Source organism: Ictalurus punctatus, chromosome 2 (assembly GCF_001660625.3).
Source record: "Ictalurus punctatus breed USDA103 chromosome 2, Coco_2.0, whole genome shotgun sequence".
NCBI classification, from domain to species: domain Eukaryota; kingdom Metazoa; phylum Chordata; class Actinopteri; order Siluriformes; family Ictaluridae; genus Ictalurus; species Ictalurus punctatus.
This window is the reverse complement of record NC_030417.2, coordinates 60879-75000: the sequence shown is the minus strand read 5'-3', so window position 1 is coordinate 75000 and position 14122 is coordinate 60879. Positions and strand designations below refer to the sequence as shown.

Here is a 14122-nt window from a genome sequence, read left to right as displayed (position 1 = left end):
CATATACAACTTACAGAACTAATAGCTAACTAGTTACTAATGCTAACTACTTACAGAACTAATAGCTAGCTAGTTACTAATGCTAACTACTTACAGAACTAATGCTAGCTAGTTACTAATGCTAACTACTTACAGAACTAATAGCTAGCTAGTTACTAATGCTAACTACTTACAGAACTAATGCTAGTAAATTACTAATGCTAGCTAGTTCGAAAGTGTTAGTGAAGTACATAACTTGTTGATTAAAATACATTTTGATTAAGATTTGTTGAGATATATATATATATACACACATACATACATAGATATATACACACACACACACACACACACACACACACACACAGTTAAAGTAAATGTACACAGATATCTACTGAAAGTCAGTGTTTTGGTGTGTACTAGTTAGCTAATCAGCTCATGGCTGCAGTCGAGTGTTTTGAACGGAGACGTTCATCTCGGCGTCGCTTCCTTCAGTTTCCAGAGGAAAAGCAGCGGAGAGACACTGAATCTGAGTTTATTACACAGCGACGTTGGAGGTAAAGAAGCTCAGCAGTAAATCTGTCTCAGCTGCAACAGGAGAAAACCTTTTTCCTCTTTAAAATCCTCCAATAAATAACCGAGAGGAGAAACAGACACCGGCGCGAGTCCTGATCCTCAGCTACGGACCCAACGGGGAGATTTCAGTGACTTTAAAAGGATTTGTGTCTTTACTGCAGTTATTAATAGACGAGGAGCAGCTGAGGGCCATCACCTCATAAAGAGAGAGAGAGAGAGAGAGAGTGTGTGTAAAAAAACACCAGTGTGAAGTGATCTAATCCACCTTTACCCCCCAAAGACACAAAAACCCCACTAACTTTGACTTCTCTTCCTCCTTCAGAAGAATTAAACACCATAACAACATACTTTTAAAATGGAAATATCAAGATGTAAATATATATACAGTGAACTAAAGTAAAGCTCTGTCCTGAAACACCTTTAATCTGTTGGTGTTGAATAATTTGCGCTGTGTTCAGTGATTCTGCTGCTAATGTGTTAATTAGTGCTGGGTTGTTCTTCCTGTGAGAAGTCGGTGATTGTGTGCCGTGATGACGTCACAGGGGGACGTTCACTTCTGCCCCAGCTGCTCCTCTGGACTTGAACAGCAGGAAGAACTCCAGCGATCAGGGTTCCCTCTCAGCTCCTAAAAACTAAACTTCGTTTCTCCTGCTTTCCGTTTCCAGGCGACGTTCAGCGTGACGATGAGAACTCCAGCGCAGAAGCACTGTGGAGCGAGACGTTACAGCGATCACTGGACTCGGATCCCAGAATGCATCGCGGTCAGACAAGACGTGGACAGTGATGTATGAGAGGAGTGTGATGGTGTTCATGGCGAGTGTGCACACGAGGAGGTGAGAGCTGCGCAGACTTAAGGACTAAAGCGCCGCTGCATCGCTCTCTTTAAGGCCGAGACGAAGCGAGGACTAAACCCCACTGCACCGCCATCGGCAAGTAGTCGAACGGCATTGTGGGTGATGTAGGAGACCGTTAAACAAAGGGGGAACAACACGTCCCTGAGAGAAGTTTAAAGTTAGAATTTCATTATAAAATAGATCTTTGGCACAACTGGAGAGTATTAATAATAAAGATTAACACACGAGCAGTTCAGGAGTTTTACAGGAACAGGCATATTAGAAAAAAATATTCAGTTTGATTTATTTAAGATTTAGCTTATTTTATTTAATACTTGGTCAAAAAAATTGCATAATTATTTTTCTTCTACGTTTCTTCCTCTTCTTTAACCTCAGTTTCTTCCTTTCTCCTCCACCTCACCCTTATTTTTAATCTCCTTCTCCACTTTCTGACTCTTCATGTTCTCCATCACTTCCTTCTCCCCAAACTGCCTTCTTACTCATTTCATCTTTTCTCCTTCTCCTCTTCTTCCTCCTCCATTACATGAGCTCTTTTTCCATCTGCTCCTGATCCTATTCTTTTCTTTGTTCCCTCTACACCTCCTCCACCGTTTCTTCTTCATTCCACTTCCTACTCCTCTCTGATCTCTCTCAGTATTATGGTGATGGAGGCCAGAAGAAGAGCACAAACAGGTTAGCGGTGTAATTTTAGGTGGAAGCTACTTGAGATGATCTTCAAAGCGGTTGAATTTTGATCAAAGACTCGTACATTTTTTGGCGCTGTATCTAGGCAACAATCTGAGAACGGGGAAAAGCAGCTGAACGAAACGTAAAGGACTCTGGCTTCATTCTGCAGCCTTTTAATCAGGAGCATCTGAACGAAACCCCTAGAACCAGAGCAGACCAGAACCCTGTCTGAGATGTTACAGAGTGAGAGAATGAGGAAGAAAAAAGGAAAGAAAAAAAAAAAACCCAACAATTTCAGGTTATACAGAGGGAAAAAATATAGTTTGAAGCTCCGCATCTGATCTCATTAAAGCACTGACACTTCTGAAGCAGCTTTGAAATAATAATTTAAAAAAAAAGATTAGAAAACCCAATTCTGTTTCTATCTTTATTAAATCAGAATGCAGGAGGATTTTATACGTCTCAACTGCACCATCTTGTGTTCAAGAGAGGAACAGCACAAAGACGTTCAGTAAAAGACTGTCTGCTGGAGAGAAACTCCACATTAATGATTAACCCATGTCCAGAGAAGGAGAACCCTATCTGCGGGAGGTTCTGGACTCGAGGAGGTGCACGATGAGGCGGTTCTTCAGGCCGAGCAGTTTGGTGCTGTAGTTGTCCAGCAGGGCGGCGCTCAGACGCTCACGTAGAACACGCAAAGACGGCAAGGACACGCAATCAGGAATGTTTAATAACACGTGGAAAAACTCCTGCCACAGATCACTGTGAGGGTTCCTGAGAGAGAGAGAGAGAGAGAGAGAGAGAGAGAGAGAGTGTACTTGATATGGTTCTAGATCAGTGCAGACTAGAACCATGTTTTGAAGATTTTATAACCTTTATTGTTAAAGTTCTAGGAGCTCTGTATTATGCTAATGTTGCTGTACATTAGTAGAACCGCACCTGTGTACTACGAGAACACAGAACTCCACACTGACCTTTTAAACACTCCGTTGGTCTTCCACACTCCTCCATCGTTCCTCACCTGCATGTACGAGCCAAACAGCATGCAGTACACGGTGCCGGCCACGCCGAAGTAATCCGTCTGCAGGGGGCCACACACACACACACACACACACACACACACACACACACACACAGAGTGGTGTAAACGCTCATCTCATGTCGGTGTGGAGTGAGGTGTGGAGTCAGGTGTGGCACAGTACCTGATAAGTCCAGGGTCGGCCGCTGAGCATCTCAGTGCACTGGAAGCCAGAGGTCATGCAGTGGGCCGTGAACTGAGCTCCATCAGGGAACAGAGTCATATCTATACTTTGACCAAAATCAATCAGAACCAAACCATGCTCCAGGCTCTCCTCACTGAGGTTCTTGTTCTCCAGGAACCTACACACACACACACACACACACACACACACACACACACACACACAATCAGGATACAACACTAACACACGAGAATTATTTCTTCCTGCTTTCATAGTGTGTAGCTCAGTGCTGGAGAACACCCCTCAGTGTAAACTCCACCCACTCTGAACATACACGACTCAACACTGCACCAGACTGTGCAGGAACACCGAGTTCCCTCTCCCTCTGCATGTTAGAATAAATACACACACACACACACACACACACACACACACCTCTTTCCCAGCAGGAAGTTGTCGGGTTTGATGTCAGCGTGGATGATGCGTGCGGCGTGCAGTCGCTCCACCATGTCCAGAATACACACGGTGAAATACAGCACCAGAGGTTGAGGAATCACCTTCTCACTGCGGCTCTTATACAGGTTTACCACGTTCTACACACACACACACACACACACACACACACACACACACACACACACACACACACAAGTAAGCTCTGGAGAACATCAGGAACACACTCTATAACAGTTTAAAGTTCAGATTTAAAGCTCTACATGTTTAAGGTGGAATAATAAAATTGGAGTTTGTTGGAATTCTCACAGATTTAGAGTTAATTGTAGATTATAAAGCACTGAGATTTCGATTCAGAACAAACACGGTAACACGAGGTGCTGCATCAGTCACTCCAGTGGAGAGGATGTGATTAACAGCGTGAGGCGTTTCCTCACCAGCAGCGTGCCGCAGTTGTGCAGCTCTCCGAGGAGCACGCTGCCGTTGGTGAACAGGTGAGCGGTGTGCAGCTGGGTGTACAGGTGACGAGCTCTCGGCTCCACGCGCGCATCCAGCTGAGCGTTAACATAGAACTCCCACGGGTTCGAGGGCTTCTGTACCTGCGCAGGTAACATGGGACACATCACTGAACAGGAACATGGGGACTGTGTTAAATATTCTCTGAACACACCTGCTACAGGTAAACACACCTGTGTGAGTCCAACAGTTCTGTTACGATTAAATTACAAAACATGAACAGGCCAGTGAGTCACATGACCTTCCATTTCCTCTAGTAGTCATGTGATCAGCCTCTGCTGCATGCTGAGATACACACACTTTATATGCTTTAATACATGTATTTACCTTCAGGATGAGTTTGTGTGAGGAGTTGAGTTCGGTGGCCTGATAGACGGTAGCGAACGCTCCCTGACCCACGACACAGTCCACACGCAAACACTCATCACCTGGAACACACACACACACACACACCTCCCATTTAAACACTGTTAAACCTGGATTTTACCTGCAGCTGGACACAAGATGGCTGCCACACGAATCCTGAGGTGGTTTGTATCGCATCAAGTGACACGTGTCCATAATGGACTAAACACACTCGCGCTGTGTCTCAAACCACATCCTCCACATGCACTATTCTAGATCAGAACCAATCCTATGGATTTTCTGGACCTCGAATATATGCAGTTCATGACAACAATCACGATGTTGGCGGAAAGTTTTAACGAGACACAGAGCTCGTCAGTTACAGTGCTGTAAATTCCAACAGAGTGATTATATGATATTTATATGCAGCAGAGGCAGTAAGGTGAGAGTGTGTGTGTGAGAGCGTGAGAGAGAGAGAGTGATGTTCTCACCCATCTGCACGGTGAGTTTGGGGGTAATGGCAGGAATACCACATGACCAGGTGCTCAGGTTGGGGTATGAGGTCAGAGGAGTGCGCAGACCAGCGAGGAGAGACGCAATCAAGTCATCATCCCACGGGTCAGAGATCAACACTACACACACACACACACACACACACACACATGCGCGTGCATGCACGCACACAAAAGGGAGTAGAGTTTATACGTTTCTCAGCACTTAAAATGTAGTAACTAATGAAATATGCATAAATAAATATGCATAAAAACACAACATGGTAATATTTCATGCTAATTAATTAATTATTCATCATTTGGAGGAGGTACCTGAGGATGTGGGCGGAGCAGATGTCTGTGTGGGACTCATGGGAACATCATTGCAGTTCAGTTTTTGGGAGATTTCCGGCACGTTCTGCACTGTACACTGTTTACTGTTCTGCTGCGGCATCATCATCACGTCCAGATCCACCTCCGTCGGTACGGGACTCCCTGAGTAGATCCAGTTCAGTCCTGGTTCTGCAGCCGGACTCATGGGAACATCCTGGACTGGGTCTGAGCCTCTACTCGGACTCAGACAGACCGACTTCTCTGCAGTGCTTAAACTCTGGAAGAGCTTTTTCTCAGAATTGCGTCTGCTGAACAGAATTCCGGAGCGTTCCAGAACCGAGGACGAGTGCTGGTCAGAGTGGACGTTCCAGGCTGGTTCCAGGTCGGGTTCGGCACGCCAGACCGGACTCTCCACCCGAAGCCAGCCCAACCCCGGAGCCGGTTCCAGACTCATGGGAACGTCCTGGCTCGACCTCGACAGCGGGCTTGGTGGAACCATGAAGGATTTCCGCTGGTGGAGCCGGGTGTTCTCCGAAAGCAGACTTACAGATTTATGCATGTTGAAGGACCTCTCCTGGAGGAGAACATCAGCTTCTTCCAGATCCGATAGCTGTGAGCGGGTCGAGTCCACCCGATCTTGTTTAATCTCCTTGAAGATGTTCAGGCTGCTGGAGGAGTTCAGCTTCTCGGGTTGGAGTTCTCCAAATAGGCGGGGTCTGCTGGAGCTGAACTCTTGGTAGGAGCAGAGCGGGTCTGGTATAAGATCTCTAACCGGGTTCTTGATCTCCAGTCTCTGCGAGGTTGGGCTGCTGGAGATGACCTGGTCTGGCTCATGCAGGATGTCGGAGCTACGCTGAAGGCTAGTTGAGGTTAGCTCTTCCTTTGAGTTGGCCCGGTCCGGTTCGCGTTCTCTCAGGCTAGAGGAGTTAAAATCTCGGACCGAGCTAACTCGACGGTCTTGGGTCTCCACCTTTGGACTCTGGTAGACGCTCCAGCTGGGTTTACTTCTGGTTCTGAGCTCCTCGCCAGCTGTGATGCTCTGATCTGGGAAGGCGAGCGGCGCTAACACACAGAGCGGTGCTAACGCTAGCGCCTGCTTGCTGATTGAGGTGTCGGTCTGATTGTGCTGCGTCAGAGAGTGGGCGTGTCCCTGCAGGCTTACACCTTCGCCCATGATGGTTCCCTGAGCTCCCAGAGTGCACTCTGCACCTCCACACTGCTTCTCTTCAGGGGGACTCTGCTCCAAAATTGGACTGGAAGGGTGAAAAAGGGTTCAGCTAGCAGCTCGATGTGTGTGTACGTAGCTGTGGGCGTGTTCATTAATTGTCTCCACCTTTTTTTTTTTACTTTAATTATATCACCATAGAAATGCATTTCATTTTCAACATAGCGAACGTTGCTAGGTGACGAAGCATAGCTAGCCCAGTCGATTGGCTAGCTGTTTCTGTGCGACTCTAATCGATTAATAATCTAAATAAAAGTACTGAATAAAGTCAGAACACTAAGCTTTTTAGCAGCAGTACCTGAGTTTAGCAGGCTGGCGCAGGTAGGGGTTCTCCTCTGATCCACTTTCCTCTAAAACAAACACACACACACACCTTTTTATAAACAACAGTATTTTTACTGATACAAAAACACTTATTATATGTAACAGTGTGTGTATATTATATAAAATATACACACACACACACACACACACACACACACACACACATATATACACCTTGACTATGCTGTGTGTCCCTGGAGTACGGTGTAATGGGGTGGAGCGGTGTGGACGCTAAGTGGGCAGACAGAGCGAAGTCTTGCGTCTGATTGCGGAAGGAGGCCATGGGGGCGTGTCCAGGACCCCACATTGTGCTGTCATCAGTAAGTGACTCCACCCCCAGGGGAGTGACCTGTAGGGGGGGAAGAGACATGTCAAACATCCAGACACACACACTTGCTCTCCTTACAAACTCAGCTGTCTTCTAAGCCCTTTACCATCGAGTTACACCCCCTAGTGGAGGAAACGGAAGTCTTCAGCGTTCTCACAGCCGAGGTCCAGTATGTTTCAGATCTCTCTCTCTCTCTCTCTCTCTCTCTCTCTCTCTCGCTCACACACACACACCTCTAATTATAGCTGAAACATACTCCCAAGTCGTTAGGGGAAGTGTGTGAATGTGTATTAGAACAGTGCCGGAACACTCACATTAGCTTTAGAGACAGGGATCTCGGTCAGGGCACGAAGGGCTGCAGGTTTGGGCTTCATCACCACCTGCGGATCCACACTGACACACACAAAACATTTTTACATTAACAATATTATTATGATTCATACATACATCAGCTTTAATGTAGCCATAGGGACCAGTTGTCATGGTTACCAGGTTGACACACACACCCTTTGTCACTTAAGATTGTCATTTTTGCTTTCTTTTTCTCTCAATCATCTGTTGATTTTTTTTTGCATCTTCTCTTTTTGTTCATTTCTCCTTTTTCCTTTGATTCCTTTTCTATTTCCCCCACTTCTTTCTTTCTTTCTTTCTTTCTTTCTTTCTTTGGATCATTACTTTTGTGTTCCTCTCCTTTTCTTCTCATCTCTATTCCTTTCTTTACCCTGCCTTCCTTTTCCCCTCTTTCTTGTCTTCATATTTACCTTCTGCCCTCGTTGTTTTCATCCTGATAAATCCTGAATGCTGCTGAGGATGGTGCAAAACCTTCTCTCACACACACACACACACACACACACACACACACACAATAAAACTAATTAGTACAGCAAATTAAATATTACAGAATTTGTAGGTTGTTTATTTTTAAAAATTGTGTAAAATCCAAGTCTCCATTAAAGACACCCCCCCACACACACAGTCACCCACCAGTGACTCTGCAGTTCCTTTCGAAGCTGTCGTCCTCAGCAGCAGTGTTGATGTGTGTGGTGTTGAACAGTGAGTCCTGGAGCAGAGTCGGTCCCTGGAACATGTTCCCGATCAGGTCTACACAACGAGAGGGAGCACACGCGCGCGCGCACGCACACACACACACACACACACACACACAGTGTTAATCAGTGTTAACCTGTCACCCGACTCTCAGTGAGCTCCTCCAACACTGTACATCGTCACCAGGCACTCTGTCTGCATCATCATCATCATCATCATCATCACAATTTAATGATCCTTCACCACGGGTACAGTGCTTCAATACACATTACTCCAACATAGCTATGTTTTCCTTCACTTCACTGCCCCCTGCTGGTGGAGTGCAGATTAACTTTTATCCCTGGGCTTTACTCAGAGAGCATGTGATGCTAGGTGGAGTGTGTGAAGGTGTGGAGGGTGTGAAGGTGGAGTCCGCTTACCCAAGGCTTCTCTGGTGTTGACAGTGGGGGAGGGAAGTGCACGTGAAGGAGTCACTGAGATTAGACCCAGAGATGTGTTGGGGGTTACATGGGAGTGATTAAATCCTCCGTGAAACACTGTGAGAGAGAGAGAGAGAGAGAGAGAGAGAGAGTGAGGGGGTCTACAAAGATCTCCGTGTTCTCCATAAACAGAGTGAGAGAGAAAGAGGTGTGTGTCGTTGACTCACCCTCCGTGTTGGCGTCCCCTTCAGCTTCCTCAGGAACCAGTGCATCACTAACAGGATAAAGAAAAGAATACAGATACTGAGCATCAGTCCTGCCCTTACTGTGTTCTAATCACTGTACACTCCTGAGGAAGTGCTAGTCTAGGGGAATATAGGGGATTGATGATTAGGGACACCACCAGGAAACTCACATTAGTAGGACATACTCGGTGCCAATACGCTGCTAAATGCAGGGGTGCCAATAATTATGACACAAGTGGTTTTACCATTTTCATTATTTCAGTTAAGTTCTTCTCAATGTGTGATTAAGCTAATTAACCACAACGACATGTGATTTGGGATACAACCCAGTATGTAATGAGCTCACTAGTGCACTGTTTACATGGACACTTGGTAGTGTTTTGGGACAACTCGTAACTGTGCGTGCGTGCGCATGTGTCCATCTCTCACCGCCGGAGTGTGTCCGGTTGTTGGGTGTGACCTGTATGCTCTGCCCCGGCGAGCGGTTCCTCTCGGTTCACACACACACTCTGGGCTCTGGGCTCCAGCAGGTGTGTGAGGCTGGGTCTGCGCGTGTGTGTGGCGAGTGTGAGTGTGTGTTGCATTCTCTGAGCGATAGATGTGTCTGTGTGGTGTGTGAGGGACGGCTCAGACACACACGGGGCGCAGAGGGGTTCTGATTGGTCGGTGGGATTAGGGGTGTCCTCTGTACTCTGGATAGGGTGTGGCCCTGAAGTAACCTACACACACACACACACACACACACACACACACACACACACACAAGCAGAGATGAACACTGAACCTCATCTTGTGTGTTAGCTCACATAGTTGTACCTGCTGCAGGCGTGTGTGTACCTGCTGCAGGCGTGTGTGTACCTGCTGCAGGCGTGTGTGTACCTGCTGCAGGCGTGTGTGTACCTGCTGCAGGTGTGGCTCATCAGTCAGTTTGTTGTTCAGCTCCTCCAACAGCTTCTTCATTCTCACCACCTCCTCTTCCTCCTCCTCATATCTCCTCCTCACCTCCTCTGCACACACACACAGAGATTATGTATGGAAAGGTAGGTAGGTAGGGGTGTGTGTGTGTGCGCGCGCGTGTGTGCGTGTGCGCCTTACCCTGCTGTCTCTGCACTTCCTGCTGTCTGACTTTGGTGAAGTATCTTCGTGCTCTCAGCTCCTCGAAGCTCAGCTCTGATCCCTCACACACCAGCTCGTCCTTACAGTACATGGACACACACTCCGTCACACTGCTGCTGTTAGTCCGAGGGTTGTTCTCCGAGCGGGATATTCTGGCACACGGTACAGAACAGGGTTTTAACTCAGTGTAAATATCCAACTCCAGTAGAGTTATTCATTCAATTCGAAATAAAATGATGAATTAATGGATTGTGTGTGAGAGAATGTTCTTACATGCGGATGGTTCTGTCTGCAGGAAACTGCAAGTTCCCCACATCCTGGAAAATTACATTCATATAGTTATATCATTCAGTTTCTGTGTTACACAAAGTATTGGCAGCCCATACCACCTCCCAATCAATAATAACAGTACAGTGCTGCTCGTACCTTACACTGCGGCTGTACGCCATCTCTCTGACGCAACTGCTGATTAACCAGCTGAGAATCCTGCAGAGGAGTACTCACTGCATGGGCCACACACACACACACACACACACACACACACACACACACACACACATTATATTACTGCATAAGCTGACTGTATCTACAAACAAATTAAATATAAACAAAACTTTTATCATCTCACAGACTAAACACATCACGCATCAATACACGTCAATTGTAAGTCGCTTTGGATAAAAGCGTCTGCTAAGTGAATAAATGTAAATGTAAGGAATACACTATGACCCAATCAGTTGTGTTGCCGACATGCAGGTCACACATTTCCTACCTGGGGGAGTCGTCTGAGACCGTCCTGTTCTGCTCTGGAATAACCTGCAACCAAACACCACAGCAGTCATCACCACTCTTAATTAATTAATTAATACATAAATGATTTAACGAACAAGCCAGGTGTACAGGTCCGCACACTAAGGCCAGGAGCTGATTTAACTATCTGGATGTCCCATGTGCTTGCTCAGCAGTGATGTATAGAGATGATCTACAGGTAGAGACACGACCTACAGGTAGAGACACGACCTACAGGTAGAGACACGACCTACAGGTAGAGACACGACCTACAGGTAGAGGGTTTTGTGTTGTCGCAGTGAACAAAACAGTGAATGTTCTGAGACAATGATACAGAAGATGATGGAACAAAGAGGTGCTGCAGTGGTTCTGTAGTGACCTGTGGTGGTGCTGCAGAGTGTCGAGAGGTTCTGCTTGGTTCTCCAACGCTCTCTGGTAGACCTGTTCTGCCTGCGTGTTCAGGTTCCTCTTCTCACACTGCTGAGCCCAGCTGATGTACAGAGCGGCCGTCCGCATCCCCACACCACGACTGTGCACGTGACTCAACACTTTCACTGGGTCTGGGTGGTAACTGGCCTGTAACACACACACACACACACACACACATATCAGTGCTTTTCACCCTGGTGTGTTCTCCTCCTTCGTGCAGTTCTTTATTCAAGCCAGATCACACTCGAGTTTCAGAGTGAACTCTACTGAGAAAGCGATTCGACTCTGAATCGACTCACTACAGTGAATCAAAACATGCCATGTGTTTTGGGTTGCAGTGCTTTTATTTATAGGAAACAAACTTTTATTCCAAGTCCCCGTATTTCTGATAAATAAAGGAAAGGGTGTTAAAAGGACATTTTCAGCAATGCAGACTCACACATCTGATGCAGTGGTTGACGAATCGGAGGTCGTCATGGTAGCGTTTGTCCTGCAGGAAGGTCTGCACCAGGCGCTCCATCACCACAGACATGTTCCGCTTCTCCTCAGGAGGAAGTCTGGTGTCTAAAAAATCCACAAACCTGAACAACAAAAACAACAACAGGAGCAGCGTTTATTCCCGAGGAGGAAAGGTGTTTAAAACCGGAACTTAAACCCATGCTGAGATCCACCTTTCCACCGCTCTTTTGCATACACACACCTGAGCGCGCTCGCTCGCGCTCTCTCTCTCTCTCTCTCTCTCTCACACACACACACACACACACACAGCACTACCTATTCCTCATCCTGTTTTACTTTTTATTATAAACAGTGTGTTAGGGCTCCACTGGACAGTGCTCCCTACAGACAGAGCGAGAGAGACAGAGAGAGAGAGAGAGAGAGAGAGAGAGAGAGAGAGAGAGAGAGAGAGTGAGTGAGTGAGTGAGTGAGTGTGAGTGTGTGTGTGTGTGTGTGTGTTACTCACTTATCCCAAGGGTCCAGAGGATCTTCTCCAGCATAGCTCCTGATACTCGACTCGAACCCTCTGGGAAATAACATTCAATGTTAAAAGTCTTTAAACAAAATCACCTGGGAGCTGTTTAATACCTTTATATTGCATTAACACTCACCACCATGTCAAACACACAGCTAACATGATGCTAACTTGGTGGCCTAAACCTCCATTATACGTGTAGCTTCTTAAGTCCAGTGTAAAAACTACTAAACAGATCCAACATGTCTATCATCTTTACATTACACATTACACTGACTAGCATAAACTAGCATGCTAGCTAGCATACACACCGAACAGCTTACGTACTGCAGATAAAAGTGGATATCCATTCTGCTTTGAGTTCTCGTTCCGTCCCAACAAACCCCTCTAAAACACGCTTATTTTATTCTAAACGCTTATCTTTTTATTGTTTTATTGCTAGCACACGTCGCTAATCGCCGCTAACATCCTCATTCTCTTCTGTGTTGTTTTTGTTTTTTTATCTTTACCTCAGAACTAACGAAACATTTTTAAAACCGCCCGCTCGGACCAATCATTGGCCGCCTGGGTTCAACTCAGCCAATAAGATTGCGAGGTTCTTCTGAGCACTTCCTGAACTAACGGGGTGACGTCACACAGACGGCTGAGGGTTTTTTTTTAAGTTAGTGTCTATTGCTTAACTGATGTCCGTTTAGATATAGATTTTAGCAGAGTTTATGTACATTGTAAACACTGTACTTTTACAACAAATGCATTGTTTTTTTGACATGGCATAAAATATGCAATTACATGTTTTGATTTGGTGTAAACAGCATTAGAGGAAGACTGACATCTGTCTGAAATTGTATGGCTGTGGTCTGAGGATGAGGATGAAGATGAAGATCCAGGACTGAGGCAGTTGATAAATTAAAAAATGGCAAAATGACTCTGAAAAAGACAAAAACCTGCATCTTTATAATCATATTATGATGATAAAAAATCACCATAAATAATGTAACAATAGTAAATTGTAATAATAATAATAATTTTGTTATATTAATAATGAGGAGGAGGAGGACACAGACATATGGATGTCCACAGTTTTTTTTTTGTCCTGAGGACTTGGCTGGGTTGATTAGATGTTCCCATAGTACCAAGGGCAATTGGTGAAATCGCTATCGCACGAAATTGTTCTGTATGCTCTTTCACAGTGATGTTTGTTGGTTTTAGCTGTTTAGTTGGTTTAGACCTTTTAGCTGTAATCGTGTTCGAAGAGGGTTTCGGCTGAATGCACGTTGTGATGACGTCACACGACGCGTCGCGGCCCAAATCTGAGGAAAATCTGCGGTAATTTTGAAAAATTGCAGCTCTCCGAATATCATGGAGTTTGCTTAATTTTGCTTTCATTTCTATGATCACAAAATTACAGATTCCTGGAGGGTCTGCACGTTGCACTCCCAATTAACTCCAAATTACAATTAGCCAATCAGAAGCCTCCAAAGCTCATTACATCAATTTCTGGAATTTTATGGATAGACTTGTTCAAAGAGACAGTAAACTTGTAAATCTGACCCTCTGGAATTCTGATATAGCGAATTAAAGCTGAAATAAATCGGTCTCTAAACCCGAAATGCATGGAGTTTCAGTGAAAAATTCAGCTTGAATGAAGTCGGTCTATAAAGGTGTGTAATAAATAAATAAATAAATAAATAAATAAAATCAAAATAATAGACTTAATAGTCCAGTGGACACACAAAAACATTAAGCACAGTATTTCGTACAAAAAAAAAAAACTGGCTTATTTGTCGATGGTTAAAGTATAAGAAAAAGCAC

At 45.4% G+C, this 14122-nt stretch overlaps 1 protein-coding gene across 3 annotated transcripts; it reads right to left on the bottom strand.

Moving 5' to 3' along the window:
- Nucleotides 1-2488: 2488 nt before the first annotated feature.
- On the bottom strand, nucleotides 2489-12861 carry bub1 (BUB1 mitotic checkpoint serine/threonine kinase). 3 transcript variants are annotated; one of them, XM_053686043.1, is made up of 25 exons: nucleotides 12638-12859; nucleotides 12302-12361; nucleotides 11777-11918; nucleotides 11288-11484; nucleotides 10892-10935; nucleotides 10546-10622; nucleotides 10393-10436; nucleotides 10099-10271; nucleotides 9904-10010; nucleotides 9433-9722; nucleotides 8986-9032; nucleotides 8759-8875; nucleotides 8277-8393; nucleotides 8054-8114; nucleotides 7607-7685; nucleotides 7139-7313; nucleotides 6939-6990; nucleotides 5416-6668; nucleotides 5083-5223; nucleotides 4574-4674; nucleotides 4168-4329; nucleotides 3713-3870; nucleotides 3278-3455; nucleotides 3050-3156; nucleotides 2489-2849 (listed from the first exon to the last, which is right to left on the bottom strand). In XM_053686043.1, exons 1-25 carry the CDS (start codon nucleotides 12658-12660, stop codon nucleotides 2654-2656), a joined length of 4101 nt encoding a protein of 1366 aa, XP_053542018.1. In that variant the 5' UTR covers nucleotides 12661-12859; the 3' UTR covers nucleotides 2489-2653. The 3 variants fall into 3 exon arrangements, with proteins under 3 accessions (XP_053542018.1, XP_053542020.1, XP_053542019.1); XM_053686045.1 differs by having other exon boundaries at nucleotides 12622-12640; XM_053686044.1 differs by lacking the exon at nucleotides 8759-8875 and having other exon boundaries at nucleotides 12638-12861.
- Between the last annotated feature and the right edge of the window lie 1261 nt (nucleotides 12862-14122).